This window comes from Bos taurus, chromosome 13 (assembly GCF_002263795.3).
Source record: "Bos taurus isolate L1 Dominette 01449 registration number 42190680 breed Hereford chromosome 13, ARS-UCD2.0, whole genome shotgun sequence".
NCBI classification, from domain to species: domain Eukaryota; kingdom Metazoa; phylum Chordata; class Mammalia; order Artiodactyla; family Bovidae; genus Bos; species Bos taurus.
The window spans coordinates 35,043,671-35,065,303 of record NC_037340.1 but is presented as its reverse complement, the minus strand read 5'-3'; the positions used below and the strand labels follow the sequence as shown (position 1 = coordinate 35,065,303).

The 21,633-nt window shown below is 50.2% G+C and overlaps 1 protein-coding gene across 6 annotated transcripts in view; it reads left to right on the top strand.

Annotated features, from left to right (window-relative positions):
- Window positions 1-21,633, top strand: part of JCAD (junctional cadherin 5 associated) — a 78,402-nt gene that overhangs the window by 40,257 nt on the left and 16,512 nt on the right. For 2 of the 6 annotated variants that reach the window (XM_025000879.2, XM_025000876.2), the window contains exons 1-3: window positions 789-886; window positions 11,827-11,934; window positions 15,161-15,502. In XM_025000879.2, coding sequence (XP_024856647.1) covers window positions 15,219-15,502 — 284 coding nt within the window. In that variant the 5' untranslated portion in view covers window positions 789-886; window positions 11,827-11,934; window positions 15,161-15,218. 6 annotated transcript variants of the gene reach the window in all.

Here is a 21,633-nt window from a genome sequence, read left to right as displayed (position 1 = left end):
TGCAGTGACCGGCGGCTGACTTAGCCAATACCATCGCCCTCTCCATGACTCATCAGCAGTTGAACATTTTGTCTTTTCTCTGCCCTCCAAAGTGCAAGGACTTTTGCCCTTGAGCAGACCTGGCAGCAGTCTGATCGCGGCTGTGAGGGAGGTGGAGAGGCCGGGAGCAGTATGTGTTCAATCTGTCTGACCTCTGCCTTCTCCTGGCTTCCCGTTTCCTCATCTACCAAGAGACAGGATTGAGTAGCTGACCTGTAAAGGCTCCCCAAGCCTCTAGCTTAGATACTCAGCCGTCTGCTTTTAAAGGAGATTCCAAGCACTAAGCTGTTGTCACTGTCTTCTGCTCTTCACACCTTCCCTGCGTGTATGTTTTTGTGAAAGTGTGTGTGTGTGTGTGTGTGTGTGTGTGGCTGTATGCATCTCTGTGTGGCAGTGTACGTATGCATACGTGTGTGTGGACATTCGTACAGCGTTGAAGCTGCCCAAACCCAAGAGACTGGAAAGAGGAAAAGATGACCAATTCACCTGTGCCGTAGGCGGGGCCGGAGTAGGCCTGTGCCTTTGGCTACCGGTCCGCCCCCTCCCCGGGTGCCGCCCTCCGGCCCAAGAGCAGAGCCTGGAGGCCGCTCGTCGGACGGGGCGGGGCGGAGCGCGAGGGGTGGAGCGATGGGTGGGGCGGGGATCGTGAGGCCTCGGGGGCGGGGCTATGGGCGGGATGCTGGGTCGCGGAGGGCGGGGTGATGGGCGGGGCCGCGGAGAGCCGGGCGGCGGCGGCGGCGGCTCCGGGCATGCTCGGCCGCAGAGGCTGCGAGCGGGGTGGGTCGCGCTGTTCCCCGGCCGGCCCGAGCGGCGGCGGCAGCGCAGGGCAGCATGAGGGAGCCGCTCGGTAAGTCCCGGCGTCTGTCGCCCCTCCTGACTCCCTTCGTCCATCTGGTCCGCTCCCTCGGCGCCCCGTGGGCCTCGCCCCAGCCTCCCGCGTTCGCCCCCCAACTTCTCCAGCCCGGACGTGGGTCGGGTCGGCGCCCTCCCCAGCGCCGGGGGGGATGTCCGCACCCAGTCCAGAGCCCCCGGCGCGGCCCCCAGCCCCACAGCCTCGGGTCGGGGGCGCCCCTCTGCTAGGGTGGGGGGGATGAGTCCCCGTCCTCAGGTGACCGGCCCCGGGCTCGCGTTAACCTGTCGGCGCCGAGGGCCGCGGCTGGCGTTGGCGCTCGCCTTGCCCCTCCACGCTGGGTCGGGGCTGCGGGGGGTCGGGAGGCGGGGGTCGCTGCCCAGCTCCCGCGTCCGGGCCACCGCCCGGGTCCAGCCCACCCGCTTCTTCGCCTGCGCCCTCCGACTTCGCGGGCATCTCCACCGCGGGGAACTGACAGCCGCCGCCCCCAGTTCCCACTGGCGCCCCTCCTGCCTGCCCCCACCCGCGGCTGCTGGGACCTGCCCGCGGGACGTTGGGAGCGGGCGGCCGCGCCCCCGCCCCGCCCCGTCTCCGCCCGGCCCGCGCGCCCACCGCCTTGGGGTCAGGGCCGGGATTAGGGTGCTAATCGCCGCTGCCTCCTAGCCGTGCGCGCGGCGGCCCGGCCCTCCCCCAGGCGGCTGGCGCTGAAGCCAAAGAGAGAAAAAGGAAAACAGGGTGGGAGAAAGGAAAGAGCCCCGCCTGAGAGCGCTGTAAATCCGTTAATAAGCCCACTTCTGGGATCCGGAGCCCGCCCGCCGGTCCTGGGTCTCCGCGCTCACCCTGCGTGTCCACACCCCAAGTCGCCATCAGTTCACCCCGAAAACCAGGGATTTCCTAGAAGACCCGACCGCAAGACCTCAGCACTTACAGCTGAGAGCGCCGCTTTGGCCCCCTGTCACTGGCGCCCCGGATTCTTCTAGGGGTTTGAAAAAGAAGCTGTGATTCCACTACTGAAGAAAAAAAAAAAAAAAAACCCGGGAACTTTATGCCCGCGCCACCTGGTTACGCCCTAGCTCTTGCTCATCCTCACTCTCTAGGAGAGAGGACTTTGGGGAATTAGCTTAGGCAGGTCCCCACCCCCAGCCGCCCACACCCACACCCTGCCACCCAGTCTCCCATCCCCTGCGTCCCCGTCCCACCCCCTTCAGCATCTCCCTCCCCAGATCTGGTCGCCTGGCCTGTCTTGGGGAGAGGGTGGAGCGGTGAGGACCACACAACTAGGAGGTTTTCTGCCTTCCCTGGCTGTTTTGTCTTTTCAGATTTGCAAGTAGAGGCGGGGTGGGGGTGGGGAGGGTATGGGGGTTTGAGTGGAGGGTTGGAAGATGGGAGGGGGAGTGGAACGGGGACTCAGGCAGCCAGAAATGCGTGGACAAAAATTGCAGACTCAGTAGTTTGAGTGGGCAAAACTTCAGGGGAGTGTCGTCCTAGGTCAGGTAGTTTTAGAATTTAAGATAACTGGACTAAGACCATCCAGCAAGGCAGAGGCGAGTGAAAAGGTTTTTTTGAAGTTTCACGCAGATTCTATTTCCAGGAACTTGTGTTGGCTTTGATGTGACCTGGGAAGTGTGGTAAATTGGTTTGGTTTTCCATAATGTTCTGTGGGTTTGGACTTTATGTTTACCTTGATATTAGGTGTCTAATTCTAGGCCACCAGCTGAACAAGCCTCCTGAAGGGCTCCAAGTGTTACTCAAGGCAGGCAGCTTATAGAAAATGGTTCCCCTCCCACTGGAGGGGTGAGCAAATATTTGTTGAACAGAGGCCTTCATCTACTGGGCCTTCCTCCCGCCAAACTTCACCCTCTGCTGCAGAGATCGGAAGGTCAGGCCCTTGGCAGGCCCAAGAGATTTAGGGGGATTGGGTGGGTGGAGGAAGCCTGTGCCAGAAAGAAAAAAACATTCTTTTTACCTCCTTAGAACATAACTTAAGATGCCAGGGTGTCCACAAGCTCTGGAGGTCTTGACAGCTAATCACAGTTATCTAATAAGGCATCTGAGTAAGTCACAGATTCCAGAAACATTTGGCTGTAAAATTTTAGCTATAAAAGGTAACTGGAGATTGGAGGTACACAGGAGAATAAATAAGGACCAGTTTTTCAATTAAAAAAAAAATCTTTGAAAAGATGCTTGGAGTCTTAATTTTTTTAATGCAGTTTAAAAATAAGTTCTAGAAATGGCTATCAGCAAAGAAAACCCAAGGAGTCTGCACCCCCATCAAGTCCTCATTGTCCTTGCTGCAGAGCTCTGGAGTTTGGAGGACAGTTAACACCATGGGGCTGTAGGAGCCCAGAGTTTTTCTAATAATGAGCTTGGCGGGACTTCATGCTAATTGATCTAAAGAGAGTTTAGAACACAGAGCGTGGGATTGAGACAATTGTTCTGTTGTGGTTTTTCTTTCCAGAGGCAAAGACCATGTCTCTGAAATCCTCCAGGCCGATCGCTGAACCCATCACTGAAGTTCATTTGGTTTTTCAGCAGATGTTTTTCACCTTTTGGACGGCAAGGGTTATCTCATTCACTGAAACTTTGCTATTGGTCTTTGTTATGAAGGCTGGCCGACTTCAGGAATGCTGAGGGGCACTCAGTTGCTAAAGCCAGGAGGCTGAGAAGTCTCCAATGCTTTGATACAGCCTTTAAACCTTTCATGTCACTGAATACAGGAACCGCCCAGATGCTAAAACCTCAATTACCTTGATTTGAGTTTGCGGTATTTTGTTTAAAATTTGACTTTTTACCTTAACTTTCTTTGACCAAATATATTTCCCAGAAACTGTCTATAGATAATATAGTTGAGAACAGCCTGGCCGAAATGACAAAACCTTATTTGTTCAGACCACTAAATAGCCTTGTGGTTTGTTGCTTTCTGGTTATCTCTCTGGAGTTGCCTATTCAGCTTGCGTTTTTTCTGTATGGAAATAGAAGAATTTAGATACTATTATGAAGACACCAAGATAAATATTTCAAAGAGGAGAGGGGGAAAAAGGGAGTGAGAGAAAGCAACTATACATAGTAAGACTAGTTGGAAAAATAGAAACCAGATGGTTATTTCTTGACACAGTGGAGTTTGAGGCAACTTTTACTTTCTAGTTAAACACTGAATTTTTCAGTGTTTACTTCTGGAATAATATTATATGACTTTCATAATTAGAAAATGAATAATGTAAGAATTATACAGGTTTGCTTAAACTTTGACATTTTTATAAAACCTTGGGTGTTCTATTCTAAAGATATTTAAAAGCAAAACTAGTGTGTTGTAAGTTTAAGAGATTATTTTAGAAATCTTTACGTGTGGAATTTGACATCTGTGATGATAGTGGAATTTAATTCTAACCTATTATAAGTTTTACAGTTGTTTTTGCAGATAGTCAACAATTCCAGAAGATTTAGAAAATGTTACCCAATTTCAGTCCTCTTTTCTTAATGACTGCTAATCTTTCAGAAACGTTAATGAGATACTTAGAGTCTCTTAAAAATGGTTGAGGTCTCCAAAGCAGTAATTGTGTGATAGAATTTAGAGGTGAAAGAAGGCAGGAGAGCGTGAGTGTGTGTGAGTGTATATGTGTGAAATGTGTGTGTGTGTTCATACAGTTGGTAGGGGAAGAGATAAAGAAGTTTAAAAAGGTAATATTTACCAAAAAAAAAATGAGGTCCATGGTGTTTGGCTCTGTACTTTCTTCTCTTTTTGAATCAGTGCCTTAATACCAACCCAACCCAGCAAGGTTAGCTTTCCAGGAAACTCTTGATCTTAGACCCAAGATTTCCTTCTCTTTTTTTGTTTCGTTTGTTTGTTTGTTTTGTTTTTGCCACCTTAAAGAAACTTAACTCCGAGATGGCTGCCCCACTAAAACCACAACTTCACAGATTCAATATGCTTTTTATGTCTTAGGAGATTGTGACCACTTGAGGGCCCTGGCAGAAGTGGTCATCCCTCTGTGGTGTGGTGACGACACTGTCTTTATTTAATTAATAAGACTGGAAAGGGAAATGGCAATCCTATTGCTCATAATAAAATCCATGACTCTGCCATCCAAGAAAACAAAAAAAGCTGTAGAGAGTATTAAAAATCTGTGCATCAATTAGCAGCCTGCCTCAGTCTGGTTTGTTTTGTATCTTGGCTATTTACCTCTTGTTTAAAGAAAGTACTTTGTTGTATGTTAATCACAACTTTAGACCGAAAAATTGTCAGTTGGAGAAATATTTATAGTCAACTGCCAACAATTTGAAGGACTAATTGCATCTTAAGGGTGGAATGTCAATGAATACAAGAGAGAAGCCTTAGGTTTTCTAGTACCAATGTCTCATCAGGACCTTTAGAATGCTACTTGGGATCTTGTATTCAGTTTTATCAGCAGGTTGGGATTTTAAGCCTGCTAGATTCAAATTAAGTATCTCTTGGTAGCAGATAAGACATAAATACCATATCCTAAACTCTTCAAACCTTATGTAATTTACTTTTCATTTATTCTTCTCTCCTGTGTCTCTCTTATTCTCATTGAGTCTTGAAATATGCAATATGTTTTTGAAGATATTTTCTCTTGATCTTTCCTATATGTAGCTTTTTGTTAAGTTCTTTTTCCCCCCGATGATGAAATAGTAAGTATAAGAAAATGCCACTACTTGACCACTTTTTACCTGTAAAATGGCAGCTTCGTATGGTTCGATCTAATATATTTCATGACTGAATATTATAAATACAGGAAAGTATAAATAAGGGCATTTAAAAAACTTAGAATCCAGTATCACTGCTGCTATTTTGGTATGTTTCCTCTTGGTGTTTCTCCCCATACTGTATTTGTGTGTATTTACATGGAATTGGTATTATATACACTGAATCTAGGCTTTTGTATCCTGTCTTTATTATTTAACATGGTGCCATGAGCATTTTCTCCCTGTACCATTCAATATCTAAAAACATCATTTTATACACATGTGTGCATATTATAATCTTCCACATGGAGGTACCAGAATTTTTTAGCCATCCCTTAAATGACTGTTTAATCTAGCTTTTTAAAAAATTATTATCATAATTAAAACTTGGGTAAGTATCCTTATATAAAATTTAGTATGTATCTCTGATTATTTCATTAGGTTGGATTCCCAAGACGTGGGATTATTAGTCTATAGGGTTTCAGATTTTTAAAGATTTTATAGCATTAATCATTTTTAAGAAAGGAAATAGCCGTTTACATACAGACCTATTCCCCCCACCAACCCCACTCATACACTCACGAATGGGAGAACCCTGACAGCTCATTCACCATGCCCTCAACAAAAGCTATTGCTTTCTAGAAACTTCAGTAATGTGAGAAGTGGATAGTGGCTTTTGGGTTTAATTTGCATATCTTTTATCTCAGGTGAGGGTGAACATTTGTTTGATATTTTTAATTGAGTATTTGTCTCTTTCTTAGTTTGTAGTTCTGGGCGGATGTTTAAAAGGAAGAAAAGTGCTGGTCGATTTCGTGAGTTTATTAATATTTTGTTTCATTTCCCTGTCTTGAGGAGCCTGAGAAGCGCCAATATGAAAAGAAAACATATTTTTACAGATGGGAAGGGAGCGGGCAGTGGAGTCTGTGTAGATAACATTCATTTGCGAGGCTCGACCCCTAGTGATGAAGGCGCCTGTGACTTCAGTAACGCCTCCCAGCTTAGAAGGTTCACAGGGGAGGGTGTTGATGGGGGCTTCTTCTGTATCTCCATGTCTTCAGAGCCCAGGGCCTGCAAACCTGGTGCAAAGCAAGTTGCAGTCAGTGGGCGTGGCTGCGCTCCAGGTCTCCTGGGGTGGGCGATGCTGGGTGCTGGACTCCCCTGGCCCTCGCCACCTCCCCCTCCTCTCACTGTGTGGCCTCTTAGCTCTGCTTTCTGGGCTGGCCTCTGTATGGGTGCTGCTAACCAGGCCAAGGTCAGAGGGTCTAGCTTCCTGTGACCCAGTTAGCTTTATTCTGTGTCATGGCCACAAGCTGTATTCTCTCCACCGAGCTAACTGACTGAGAAACGCATGCTACTCATCGCAGGGGAGAAGAGGCCAGAGAGGGGGGCCGTCTCTAGAGCGGGAAGGACCCAGAAGATCCTCTAGTTCAGCCTTCTTAATTCACTTTTTGGGAAGAAGACTGAACCCCATAGGTTCTCCTAGGCATTGTCTTAGGCTCAGTTCCTACAGCAGTTGTGTATTAAGCCACTGTGGTGGAATGGAAATTCATCCCTACCGCGAGGGGGTAGACAATTCCAGTCCATGCCCAAATGCTATGAGCTGTTATCAGAATCCTTTCAACCTGAATAGAAAGGATACAGCTGATAAGGACAGAACTTAGAAGCCCACCACACTGGAAGATGGCTTACTGTGGTCTCATTTGGGTTCTCTGGAAAGAACAAGAATTCTGATGAAAAGCCATTGGAGAATGATCTGGGTACAAAAAAACTTTGCAGGAATAAGTTGGTTAAATCAAAATCAAATGACCCGTCATCATCTCCAACTGAGTGTTGTTTCCGATTTCTGTGTTTCTCATAACAAGAGGACGATTACTTTAGTCACCAAGACCAAACTTCACTGTACTTCTTCCCTGGGAAGTTACACTCATTAGTTTTCTTTTTTCTTATCTCCCGCCCTCCCATCCACCCATGCACATTACAACAGAAGGGACTTGTGACTATTTGTCTACACATCTGTCCTGTTCTGCCCGCATTACTCCTTCGCTCTCCTGCCAGAGTCACTGTAAAACACCTTTCCTTTATCTGCCCAGACCCCTCGGTGGTTTCCCACAGTCTACTAATTCAAGTCCAGATTGTATTAACACTGCAGAGAACAGTGGCTATTACTATGTAGATGATTTTTTTCTCTGAGAACTTAGTTTTTTACAAAAGTTACAAGTTCCCCTCCCATTTCTCATAGATGTAGTTTGTCTGCTTTTCAGCTTCACACAGCAGGTTTCATGAGAACTCCAGGTCCCTGATGGAGAGCCTGGAACTCCAGATAATTGAAGAGGTCTGCTGAAGGTCACAGAGCATCACGTGGTGTATTTGTGAATGAATCATGTTATTTGCGTGTTTAGAAGTCAGTGTTAGTATCGCCATCAAGACACTGCAGTGAAGTGAAGCATCAGCCTTGTGTGTGTGCATGCCGCAAGGGTCACCTCACAGAGCCATCCTAGCCCAAGAGAATAAAGGAGTTTTCTCATTTTTATTATTGTATTTCATCTTCATGCCACCACGCCTTCTATCCTTTCTTATTTATATTTTATGCATTATTTGGTAAACTGGGAAACTTTTGTTGCTATTAAGGAAGGAAATTTAGAGCCTAAAATAGTAGCATGAGCTTTGAAGCTAGACAGACCTTGGTTTGACCCTTGAATCTGCGCCTATACACTGTAACCTTGGACTCTCAGCCTCGGTTTTCTTGTCTGTAAAATGGAGACGTTCATATCTACAGCAGGACGGTTCCTGGGAGTGGAAAATAAAGAGTGCCAGGCAGCCAGCAGAGTGGCTGGCACATCACAGATGCTCGGCGGATGGATGATGTTGTTATCTCTCGTGTGCTGCTATTCTGAGCTTAGAGAACAGGCTCTTCCTTCTCTGTGTATAGGGAGAGTTAATGAGGGTAGTGGCTGGGTGGGGGGTATAAATTAACCACGAATTGGAAGATGTTCTTGGTGAATTCATTACACATCTCCTGGAGGGCGTTTGAGCGTCTTACCACTTATCCCAAGCATCCTCAAGGGGGAAAAAAGTGGTCGACTATAAATCTAGTGATGTAATGAATCAATAGAAAAAAACCCAGCCTAGGAAGCTCGGCTGTTCAGCATTCGTGATTCCTCTCCCTGGGTTCCCCTTTAAACCACCTAACTTAGAGCCCGCGTGCCATAAGCATTTCTCTTTGGGTCTCCTCTCGTGACTTTAATCTAATTTAAACCAGTCCTGTCGAGGTGAACAAGAGAACTGTAGGCTGAACGCAGACTTCTCACCCAGCTCCGTGTTCCTCGTGTTTGTTTCCGTCACTGTTTCTTCCGTTACGTTAGTTTTGACGCTTGTAAGCATGCATTTTCATAACAGAACAGAGGGGAAAAAGCTAAAGTTTGCATTTCGCTTAACTGTCTTTTGGAGTGTTGTTATACACTGAGCACAAAAGTTTTCTCCTATAAAAAGAGACTTGTTGTAAATCCAGTTTGCCTTCTTTCTGTACACTGTCTACAGAATTTGCTTTCATTGAATGACTGAGTCGCTCAACTCAAGTTGTATAACCAGGTGAGACGTTCTCTGAGCCGGGGGTCCTGATCTGTTGTTGTTTAGTCGCTAAGTTGTGTCCAACTCTTTGCGACTCTGTGGACTGTGTCCCATCAGGCTCCTCTGTCCAGGGGATTTCCCAGGCAAGAATATTGGAATGGGTTGCCATTTCCTTCTCTGGGGGATCTTCCCAACCCAGAGATCGAACCCACGTCTCTTGTGTCTCCTGCATTAGCAGGCAGGTTCTTTATCACTGAGCCACTTGGGAAGCCCAGGTTGGGCCCGGGTTTCTCTTTGGTATCATCGAGCAATGCCACCAAGTCCAGTAGGAATTACCAGCCTGACATCCTAATAGCTACTAGATACCACATACTTGTCTTTAGCATAAGTGGCCGATCCATTTAGAAAACTGAGGCTTGGAAGTTAAGCCCCTTGGTAACAGCCATCTTCCAAGCAGAAGCTTGATAGAAGGAAGCCTTTCTATCAAGAAAGCACACTGATCTGCTCCGTTTTCACTCAGATCAGGTGGGAGAAAGTCTGCAGGCAGGTTCCGCGTGAGATGAGAAGAAACAGCTGAACACACGCCACCCAGGGAAGGAGACCCACCAGGACACATGTCCCTTCTGCCAGACTGTCAGGCTTTTTATTAGGGTGGTAGGGTTTTTAAACTGCTTTCTCTGTTTTGTCTTTGAAATGATGGGCTTACTCCAGGAATATATGGGGCAGAGAACAGTCTAGGAAAAGATGAAAAGAGCCGTAGTGGACTCAAAAGAGACAAAAGTCTGCTTCCTGGCTCTTTCAAACCAAAAAGAGAATAAAAGCAGCAGTACTGTAGGTACCGTTCATCCTGAGGGTTCCTTGGCGCCTTCCACGATGCTGGCTTTATCTGTCAACCAGTGGTGTTGTGTTCTGAGGCCTCGGGTCTCAAGCCCCAGGTGGATCACAGGTAGAGGAAGGAAGCAGGAGCCAGGATGTTCCCTTCAGGAGAGTTCTTTCTTTTCATCTTATGCTCTTAAGAATAGGAAAGCAGCTTCACTTAGTTGCTGTGGCTTTTCTTGGAAAGGAAATTTTTGATCAGATAGAACAGCTGTATTTTGCTGTTGAGAACAAAGCAAGGAACTTGTTAAGGAATTTCTCATCGATTGATGAGATCGTTGAACTGGACAGAATTTCAGGGGTCATCTAGTCCAGCATCCTGACCAGCACAGGATTGATTTCTCCATTAGTGCTTTCCAAACGCTGGGTTCTGATCAATTACTGTGACATCAAATTTAGTGTGTAGTAACCAGCATTTTTCAAAAGTGAAATAGAATAGAAAATATTACAGTGCCCCTCAGGATGTGAGGGTAAATATGTGTGCACACCTTCAGTGGGTTGCTGTAAAAACAATAGAATTTGCAAATTCATTGCCTTGACCTCCACTTAAGACTCTCCCAGCCAGGAACTCCTCACTACAGGCCTTGATGGACTGTTCTGTTAACATGAGAATTTTTGTTTTTAATAATTTTATTTATTTTTGGCTCTGCTGGTCTTCACTGCCGTGAGGGCTTTTCTCTAATTATGGTGAGTGGGGACTACTCTTCATTGTGGTGTGCAGGCTTTTCATTGCGGTGGCTTCTCTTGTTGCAGAGCACGGCTCCAGGGTGTGTGGGCTTCAGTAGTCGTGGCTCCCAGCCTCTAACCACAGGCTCAATAGATGTGGCGCACAGGCTTAATTGTTCCAAGGCACATGGGATCTTCCTAGACCAGGGATCGAACGTGTGTCTCCTGCATTGGCAGACAGATTCTTTACTGCCAAGCCACTAGGACAGCCCAACATGTGTATCCTTATCTTAATTGTCTGCCCTGCATTTAGTCATAGAATGAATGAGTTACTGTAAGTGGGCTCCTTAGTCTCTGGTCCTTGTGTTCTCAGGATTCTGTCTCTGAGAACATATCTGGGCACGAGCACTGCCTGGACCGCTCTTCTTAGATGTTCCACTCTGAGTATTTGATGCAAGGTGACAAAGTAGCAAAGGAAGACATTTCTTATGTGAACTGACTGGAGAAGCATCCTTACAGGGTGACCTCACAGCACAGCTTCGCCCTGAAGGGCTTGTTTGGCTTTGACACGCTCTTCTAGAGGCCGTCCTGACTCCCTGAGACTGGGTGAGGGTCCCGTGTTCTCCTCCTGTCCTTGTCCCCATCGCAGTGCTGACACTGTGGGGAGCAGGCACGCTCCCGTCACTAACACACGCCTGTGCCGTGTTTCCCTGGCCTGCTCTCCTGCTGTCGCTGCAGTAAACCTCTCAAGAGCAAAGAGTGGGTCTCGTTCATCATTACAGTGTAAGTGCCCGGTGTGTCCCAAGCCCTCGGAACGTGCGTGTGCATGTTCTGGACTCTGTGAAATAATGTTTGCTGTCCTCGGTGACTCAGATGGTGGCAGAAGTACCCCTTCCTGGAAGACAGGAATCTGGGAGATAGAAAGTGGGCTTGATTTTGGGAATCAAGTCACAGGCCAAGTGATCCATGAGGAATCAGGGAACGGTCCAGCGGTCACAGCGAGTAACTACGGTGAAAGCTTTCCATGAGGACAGGCAGCCCTTCAGAGATGGACCCGCCATTGCTGCGTGATAAATGCTATCTCAGATTGTGTGTGATTTACGCTTTTACGTGTACTTACATAGCCCTTGGGAAGCCTGGCGTGCTTCAGTCCCTGGGATCGCAAAGAGTCGGACACCACTTGGCAACTGAACAACACCGTGTGGCCCTTGGAACAGTCTGGGAAGACAGATGTGAGTGCCCCTGCCATTTTGCAGATTGGAAAACTGAGGTTTGGTGCAGCCAATGACTTGCTCCCAGGACCACAGCTGGGGCTGGTGTCAGCACCACCTGGGGATGAAAGGGCTCATGCCAAGCCCGTGCTGTTTTAACTCGAGTGGCCCTTGAACAACTTGGGTTTGATTTGCGCGGGGCCAGATTCTTTTCAGTAAGCACCTGCTTACAGGGTATGAGCCAGCCTGGCCAAGGTTTGGTTGAACCTGTGGCCGAGGAACCTCAGATATGCATACGGAGGGACCCCGTATACAGAGGCCTGACTGAAAAGTTTACCCTCAGATTTATGATGACCCGGGTGTCAGTGCCACAAGGGCCCATCATACACACACACCTTTCCAAGTTGTGAAATACCATGTTCTAATAATTTACACTTAGGTCCAATTTTGTTGTGTGCTTCTCTGAATAGCAGCCCTTTGGGTGGTGGGTGGGGGGTGGCCTCGAATACCTTTGATTTGGAAGGCTGCTGCCTCAGGGCTGGGCGGGGGCTTTGAAAGGACTCCCCTCCTCCTCAGGTCCTTGGCATGACCTCCTGGTGGCCGTGGGACTGATGTGTTAGAGATGCGCTGGTCCATCCATGGTAGGGAAGGATATTACAGGAAGGATGCTGAATGCAAAAAGGACTGGATGGTCCATGAGGCTGTTGAGAAGTCTGTCTGCTGGGAGCGACGATGTTTGACATGGGGCTGGAAATGAAGTAGAAGCCAGGCTCTGAGCTAGGGTCCACAAGGTGGCGGGTGTCAGCCAAAGGAAGGAGTCCTCTGGGGATTGGGGGCACCCCTCATCTGGGTCATGGGGCCTGTGCTGTGGGTCATCCCCTCTCGTGGGGCCTGCACCCCAAGTGCTGAAGCTGGTGTGCTTCATCCTCCTGCCCCCCACAGGCTGCTGGCTTCCACGAGACCAAGTTAAAAGAGTCCCCCTACATCAATATACATTTGACCTCAGACCTGTAGGGTCAAGGACAGTTCTTACGAGTTTGTACGAAAGATATTCATGGCTGGGCCTGATCTGTTGTACTGTTTAAGGGTTTGCAAAGTGTACTTACCTTGCAGACAGAGGCAGCATGGACCAGCTCGCCTATCCCCAGGAGGACAGTGACCCTCTGGCGTTTTTCTGGAAGGTCATTGCTTCTTACCACCCTCATAGTGGATTCTGTCATTGATGCTGGCCTGCTCCTCTGTGTAATGGGTGGCCAGCTAGGGTGCTATGAACTTAGCTTTGCTTTTAAAGAGCCTGATGTAGTAACAGAAAGGAGCTGAGTGTCCTCAGACCTGAACTCTGACCATGGTGCCAACTGTATGTGTGACACGGAGTCTGGGAACCCACAGTCTCACCTGCAGGATTCTGTTGCCGTGTCATTTCTTTCCCCCGGGATGATTGTACCCTGAATCTATTTTAAATGTTAATTCCCCATCTCATACACATGTGCACGTGCAGTTTATTCAGTGAGCTCCTAATCATTCTTCAAAACCTAGCTCAAACATCACTTTCTCCCACTGTGCCTTCATTTGACAGTGATTTATTGAGCACATACTATATGCCGGATGCTGGGGGCGTAGCATTGAACGAAGCAGAGCTTGCCTCGATGTTCCCGCAGATGTCTCGATGTTTCCACAAACACATCCTGGGTTTGTGATGGGGTCCCTGTCCTCTGCAGGCCCAGCCTGGGGATCAGGACAGTGGACTCAGAACAAATGCTCGCCCCTCTGGTCCTGCCATTTCTCTGTCTGTCTTGTGCCAGCCCCTAGAAGACGTGGAGCTGGAGCGCAGCACCGGGACTAGCCGAGGTGCTGCGGAGATACTTCTTCTACTACAGTCCCTGCAGGAGCGTGTGGGTTTTCCATAACGTGGGGACCTGATGGAGAACCACAGGCTTCCAGAGCCTGATCCTTCCTGCCCTCTCCATGCCGGCAGCAACTTGGCTGCTGCTGGAGCCCAGTGTGTGCCGAGGACCGGCACAGTCAGCAGGATCCTGTGATGAGCCCTGGGGAGAGGCCCCACTGGCAGGAAGCACAGGGGCCCCCCTTTCACCTGCACGCGGGGGCAGGCATTTCCTGGCTATTGTTTGCAGGGGCTGCTGCTGCTGATAGTTGCTATTTCCGTCCAGCAGCCAAGAGGGGCTGGAGCAGCCGTGTTCTTCCAGGCCCGCCTCTCCTGTGCTGCTCACCCAGGCCCGCCTCGTGGCCCCTGGGGAGGCAGCGGCAGGACTGACCAAACTGCCTACCACCCCGTTAGCAACAGGAGGTCTTGGGAGAGGAGATGCTCCCTTGTGAAAATAAACGCAGCAGCCCCACCTCTGTGCACACAGGCGCTTTCATGTAGGTTCCCTGTTCACTTTCATTCTTGGCTGGCACCATTGTCTTAGGACCGAGTGTTTTTGAATCGTTGCTGCTGTTGAATTCATGCACCCTGGTAGGACTCGGATGTGGACACCCTGGGCTCAGAGATGCAGACTGTCTCCCCAAGATAAACTGGAGAGAAATCTGATTCTTTAGAGTTCGGTATGGGAAGAAGTTTGGAATTGTGTAGTGCACGGGCTGTGTAGGCTTGGTTAGCATTTCTCATTATGAGCTGAAAGACTTAAGATCTATTTTCGGTGGCTCATTACCCACCCAGATTGCTTCCTCCGAAGTGCATTATAACCCTGGGTTGATTAAAGATCTTGCCTTGCCCTTTTGGAGCAAAAGGTGTGTCTGCAAGATGAAAGCAGGAAAGATAATAAGATGGAGCTGGCCGCTGGGGGTTTCTCTTTTTAGCAGCGTGGAATAGTAATTGTGGCTTCCGAGTCTCTTTATTTTTACCTTTCTCCTGTGTGTGTTGTCTTTAGAGGTCTGGGGCGGGGGACACTGGTCGTCATTCTGTGGCTTAAATGCTGTTCTGGACTCTCCTGCAAGTGGTGGCCATCTGGGGAGGGGTCCCCAGAGTCAGTGCCCCATCCTGGCTCTGTGGAATCCAAGATCAAATGCTCCCTCTCTGGTCCAGAAGGGACCATCTCACCCAACCCCGGGAAGGCAGCCCTCCTGCCTCCACCCTCTGTCTGAGTGAGATGAAGAAGCCCCCTCCTCTTCTCTTTCTCTGCAGGCACCATGACCAGGGTGCCATATGGTCAGGGTCTGGGAGGGAGGAGGTACAGGAGCCCTGAGGGCATTGTCCACAGCTCACAAGACACTCTCCTTATCCCCACAGCGTGGGCCCTGCCACCACGACGGTCCCAGCGGTGGTGCTTTGATGCGGCCAGAGCACTATGTACAGTGTCGAAGACCTGCTGATTTCCCACGGCTACAAGCTGTCGAGGAAGCTGCCAGCCCCGCACGAGGATGATGGCGAGCGGCGCCAACCTGCAAGGACCACGGTGCCCGCGGGCCCCGGCCTGCTGAACGGTTGCGATGATGGCCCCGCCGCCCTCCCCCGGGGCAAGGCCTCTCCGGGGACGGGCCTCCTGAGCGACCCTGAGAGCCGCCGCCTCGGGCCACGGGGCCACGGGGAGCGCCCCAGCACTGCTGCCGCTGCCAGGATTTCTGAGGCCGGGTAAGCTCCACCAGGACCCGCCAGCTTCCTTGGCCCGGGGGTCTGGTAGCAGGTGTACGCGTGCATCCTGGCCACCGCCTCTGTGTGGCCAGGGCCTGGGAGGGAGGGGAACTGAGTGGCAAGGCTGCATCTTCCCTGGAGCATCTGGGATGCTCGGTGGCACCCAGTGCAGGGTCGGGTGTGTGAAGCCTTCAGCACACAGTGACGAGTGAGCGGATTCTCTCCTGCCAACGCAGCATTTTAATCCTCAGCCTCCTTATTCCCTCATAGTCTCATCCTGTCTCCTCAGCCAGGAATCATTTAAAAACTCTAGAAAGGCCAGTTCGTGTCAGGCACACACTCCAAGCACATCCAGGCTCCTTGTTGACATGTTCCAATGCCTGACAGAGTTGAAACACCTGTACGTACCTGAAATACAGATGCGTTCCAATATCTTGTACATTACAGGATTGTGAGATGCCTGTGCTCCCCTCCACTTGGGCAAAAGCAAATCCTCTCTTCTCTCATATTCATGTCATTCCACTGGCCTCTAACCCACCTTTTCCCAACACTCATGGGCCCTGAGGTGAGCATCTCACCTCAATACAGCTGCATCTGTGGGTGTTTTTTTACAACTGAAAAAGAGGGTGGACTGGCCGGGGGATGGGGAGGGAGGTAAATAGGAGGGAATCTGGGCAGCTCACTACAAACCCTGCAGCCCGCAGCCAGCAGTTTTAACCTGGAGGAACGTTTGTCATCGCTTCCTAAAGCTGTGTTTGTCTTTAATGCTACGTGGACACTAGGCTTAGGCAGGAGGGTGGCCTCTGTCTACAAGTGGAAGCAGAGGCCTGTGTTTAAGGCAACAAACCAACACGCAAACAGGACAGTGAGTCAAGTCCAAAGGGGATGAATGGCCTCTTATGGTTTCAAGTCACCTGTCTGTCCACAGGGAGAATCTTTCTTGTTGGTTGACAGACTTCAGGCAAAAAGGGGAGGGGTCTTGCTTTTCCAAGTCAGAGCAGTCAACCCCTTGGTCATGGAGTACTCCCCAAGGGGAGGGCGCCTCTTCATGCCCCATGGAGCAGACACAGGTTTGCATTACTACCCAGACCCACCTCTTCAGGGAGGGCTAGTGTTGTCAGCGATGGGGCGGGTTCAGGAGGGATGGAGAAGGACTCGAAGCTGCTTCTGTTTAACCGTGTCCTTCAGAACTTGCAGTTGTGTCTACTGTTGCCTGGGGCCCTGGTCTTGGCAGCCATAGTCCCTGAAAAGCCTGCCCACCATGGACTTTGGAAGAGGGGGCTTGTGGGTGCATGGGCCGAGGGTCAGGACAGCCTTCGCTTCTACCACACAAATGCTGGGTGTTACTCTGCCTCCTGGGCTTCTGGTTCTCTGCAGAGTGTACCTGTACCTCCCACCCTGGATTTCGGGGTGCCGAGGTTGCACCCTACCCCCCTGCCCCATGTGTCCCACAGAGCTCACTCCAGTGTTGCACACACGGGGTGCTCAGGATAAGCCCCGAGATTCAGTTCATCCTTCCGGCCTCATGACAGCCATCGAGGAGCCGAAGGCTCAGTTTCTAATGAGGTGAAAAGATGGTGGTCATGTTATCCCCATGAATGTGCCATATGTGGGGTCCTCTCAGTCCGGAAGGGCTGAATCAGAGATCAGGGTTGGGTCCTGGGTGGTGGGGGAAACAGAATCCCCTTTAGGATTCTCTGAGGGCAGTGAGACCCCCGCCCCGTCCACAGCCTGCCCAGGACTCCCCAGGCCCCTGTAATCATGGGGCCTGAGCACTGCAAGGCCCTGTAGCCCAGCCTCTGTCCAACCCTCGGGTGCCTTTCCTCCTGTCTTGAATGAGGGGCTCAGCTGGTTTGAGAGCGTCGCTGGCACGGCTTTGTCAGTCCATAGAGTTCTGACAGATCCGACCATTCCCTCCCAGTTCTGAGGTCGGCTGGTTAACTTGGGAGGTGTTGAGCTTTGGGGTTGAAGGTTGTCTTGTAGGGTAGAGAGAGACAGTGCACACATGTTGGCAAAGACCCATGCCAACGCCCAGCACCTCAGAAACCTGCTGCTTGGCTTCCTGGGTTGAAATGAAAAGACATTTTCTTTTTCAGCGGCCATTAGAGAGCTGGAAACAAGAGGCAAACGGAAAGGTAGGCAGGAGGAGAGTTATTTTTCCCTTTCAGGAGAAATGTGCTCTGAGGGAAAATAAATAAATAGTTAAGGCTTCAACCTGTGAAGCCAAATTCTCTGGCTCCTGGGAATTCTGAATCTGGATGGATCAGTGGTGCTTGGCCACATCCCAGCCTTCAGTCACTGGTCCTCACAGTGACCCCACTGGCCTGGCCTCTGGGTCTGGTCGGGGAGGGGTCAGGCGATGGGGCCCAGGAGGTGCTACCCAACTCCTGGGCATCAGGGTGACCTGAAGGCATCATGAGGACTCCCCACCTGCGGTTTCTCGTGAGGTCCTGCACTGTGTCCCTCAGCACCCCGTGGACCTCCCGGGGGTGGCCTGGAAGGCCACAGGGGCCAGAAGGGGACTGGGCTGTTTTATTTTATTCTGGCAGGCTGGCAGAGAGGCAGGCACATTAGCAATGTCATTATAGCCAAGAGCGCGGAGCCCAGGGAATGTCAGTGACTCTGTAAGGGCCACTCGCTCAGTGCTTCCGTGGAGGGAAGCCAGGCTCTGGCTCCAGAGACGGTGGACCTGGCCGCACCCTCGCTGGCGGGGCCTTCCCCGGGCTGGACCACCCTCACTTCCTCATCCTCTCCCGCTGCTCGCAGGTGGGGGATCAGCTCCCCAGCACGGCCGCGCCCCTTCCTGTCTAGGGAGCTGCACAAGGACCACATCTGTGCTCCCAGACCAGAGCTGGGCAGTGATGCCAGGCCACACGGGTGGGGGTACCATCGCTGTCGTCTGGGGCGTGGCTGGAACTTCAGGATTCCTGAGGGAGGAGGATGATAAGACTGATAAGTACCATCGCCTTAGAGTTTCTCACGTATGAGCTGGTTGTATCAGGAAAATGCTTAAGGAAAATAAAAGCGGGGACACAGAGCAGCTTGCTCCTGTGAAACTTGTAAAGCACTGTTATCAGGCATTCTGTTTCCTTACTGTGTTCCCTTTCATATGTTATAATTGAAGGAAGCTGTAAAATAACGTAACATAGCAGAGGTTTGAATCTGAACCTTGTAGCATAATACGCTGTTCTCTGCTTACCCCAGAAATCCCAGCTGAAGTTTGTGCTAGTTAACCGTGAGACTCGCTTGTAATTATCTGCTGTCATCAGCACAGTCGTGACTGATTAGAGACTCCGCAGTCTGGGAGGGTCTCTGATGTGGGGTCTGGGGAGGCTTCCATCTGCTCAGTGAACATCGTTCTAGGTGGTGCTACTGGACTCAGTAAACAGTTCCTTTTTGGAGGCTTTTTAAGCTTCTCTCAAATCCCATCTTGCTTATAATGGCTTTCCTAAAAAGGGATGTCTCGAGTTTAACATCTGGTTCCATGTATCTCTTTCTCTGTACAGAATGACACTTCCACAAACATCACTGGTCTTGTTTCATCTCCTTGCTTCATTTCCTAAGTGCTAGGCCTTGTTAATTTGACCTCTTCACCGAGCAAGGTAAGAGTTGTGTGAGCTGGTGTCTCAGCCGCACACGTGAGGATTCGGACCTTCTGTTTCCCCACTGCCTTGTTGTAAACTCTTCTCCTGGGGCACTTCGTTCTTGTTCGTCAGCAGTGTAAGCTTCCAGAAGCCTGGACGCTGGTCCTCTCTGCACACATTCCCGTGTTGCCCTTCTGTCACCGTGTTTTCCCAAGAAGAAGCAGGTTGGACTGTTTGAACATGAGATTTCAGGAAGAACAGTGTGAACGGGTGTTTCAAAATTACCAGGAAGACTTCAGAGAAAACAGTGATGGGAGGGTGGGGCGCTTCCAGAATTAGTGGGAAGACAGAAGTGCAGCCTGGAGCTCCATTTGTCTAAGAGCCACGTTACCACCAAGAGGAGACTTGTTGGTGATGAGTTTCTTCTTTAACTGGAGAACTAGTTTAATTAACAAGCTAAGAAACGCCCATATATATCCATAAGTGCGTTAGTCGCTCAGCTGTGTCCAACTCTTTGCAACGCCATGGACTGTAGCTCGCCAGGATCCTCTGTCCATGGAATTCTCTAGTAAGGAATACTGGAGTGGGTAGCCATTCCCTTCTCCAGGGGATCTTCCCAACCCATGAATCAAAACCAGGTCTCCTGTATTGCAGGCAGATTCTTTTCCCATATGGATATGGGAAGCCCATATCCATAAGGATATATACTTATTACAGAGAAAATAGGAAACTCCTGGAGTAATCTGCCTTACTTACTGGTTTACTGGGTCCCAGCTTGCTCTTCCTGCTTTGTTTGAATAAACTAAACACTGGATGACTGGACATCATGGTTATGGATCCTCCCTTAGAGACCGGCCAGAGGGGCAGGGTCTTGTTATGACAGTCAGGACATCGTGGCTTCCTGGTATTGTGAAGGCCCATTGATCACAGCTGAGGAGGGGACAATCTCAGTCTAAAATAAGCCTGCGCAAAGACAAACACTCACTCTTTCTCTCTTTCCTGCGTGGCCCTCACCCTCTTCCTTGGACGATGTGAGGCAAGAGATTTGAAATGGATCCTACTCCACTGAGAATTGATATTAATTGGGTTCAGATAGTACTAATAGCTGAAAACAAGGGATTAGTATATTAGACTCTCTGCCAATCATGTAACATGTATTATCTCATGAATCCCTCCCAACACACTTGAGGAGGAAGACGTTAGGAACACCCACTCGATAGCAACGAGGAGTCTGAGGCCAGAGGGGGTGAAGCGTGTTGCTGAGGATACTGGTGACAAAGCCAGGTCCCCCTCGTCAAGATGCACACACACTCCTGGCAAGTTGGCCACCCTGCTCTCTGGTGGCATCATCGTGGGTGGTCCCCTCGGCCCTGGGCAGCTGCCCTGTGGTTCACAGCCCTGTTGCCGGTGGGCAGCACTCTCTGGGGACTGGCTGCAAGTTTCCCGGTAGCCTGACCACAGGCACCATCTTCTCATCCCACTCTTCTCTGTTTTGAGCCCTTTCTCCCCGAAGCCTGGAAACCCATCAGAAGGCGCCAGATCACCTGGAGTAAGTGTGGGGGCAGCTGCCCAGTCACTGGGGATGGGGGGTGGGCTCCACATCTGGGAGGGGAGGGGGGCTCTCATGGATCCCAGAACTACAGCTCTGGGGAGTGATTTATAAAAAGCAGGTAATGACCCCAAACACCCCTCCCTCCTGGGGCAGGGCCTCTGACTTAGGTCTTTGCTGCTGCTGCTGCTGCTGCTAAGTCGCTTCAGTCGTGTCCGACTCTGTGCGACCCCATGGACGGCAGCCCACCAGGCTCCCCCGTCCTTGGCATTCTCCAGGCAAGAACACTGGAGTGGGTTGCCAGACCTCAAAGCATCAAAAGGCTCTTGAAGTCCTACCCCAGCGATGATGTGGAAAGCCGCCGGCCCCCACAGGAGGAATCTGTGTCCACTTCCAGCAACGTCTGATTTCATGGTTGTGCAGCAGAGCAGGCTGGCCCCTGGCACCATCACCTCCCCAGGAGGCTGCCCATTCTGAACCCATCTCTGTAGAACTGGACTCAGGCTCGGTTATTCAGACCCCCACATGGGGGACCCAGACTCAGAGCCTTCCGTCTCCAGTGTCAGCAGGCAGGTTTCCCAGGTGGATCTGCTTGGTCACCTGTGTGCAGTGAGTGCTCTAGACTGTCTTGCTACCCTACCCCCACCCCCCATATGCTAAAGTTAGCATCATTCATCAGTCCAGTCATTCATAATGCTTCCTATTTCCATTGTTCAGTGTGTGTATTTAAAAAAAGATAATCAAACAGTAACCTCCTGAAATAGTCTCCCTGCTCCTTGATCTCAGCTGGAATCATTTGCACTTACTTAGCATGACATAGCGGCTTCCCTCAAGGCTCAGATGGTAAGAATCCGCCTGCAATGCAGGAGACCTGGGTTCGATCCCTGGGTTGGGGAGATCCCCTGGAGAAGGGAACGGCTACCCACTCCAGTATTCTGGCCTGGAGAATTCCATGGACAGAGGAGCCTGGTGGGCTACAGTCCATGGAGTGGCAAAGA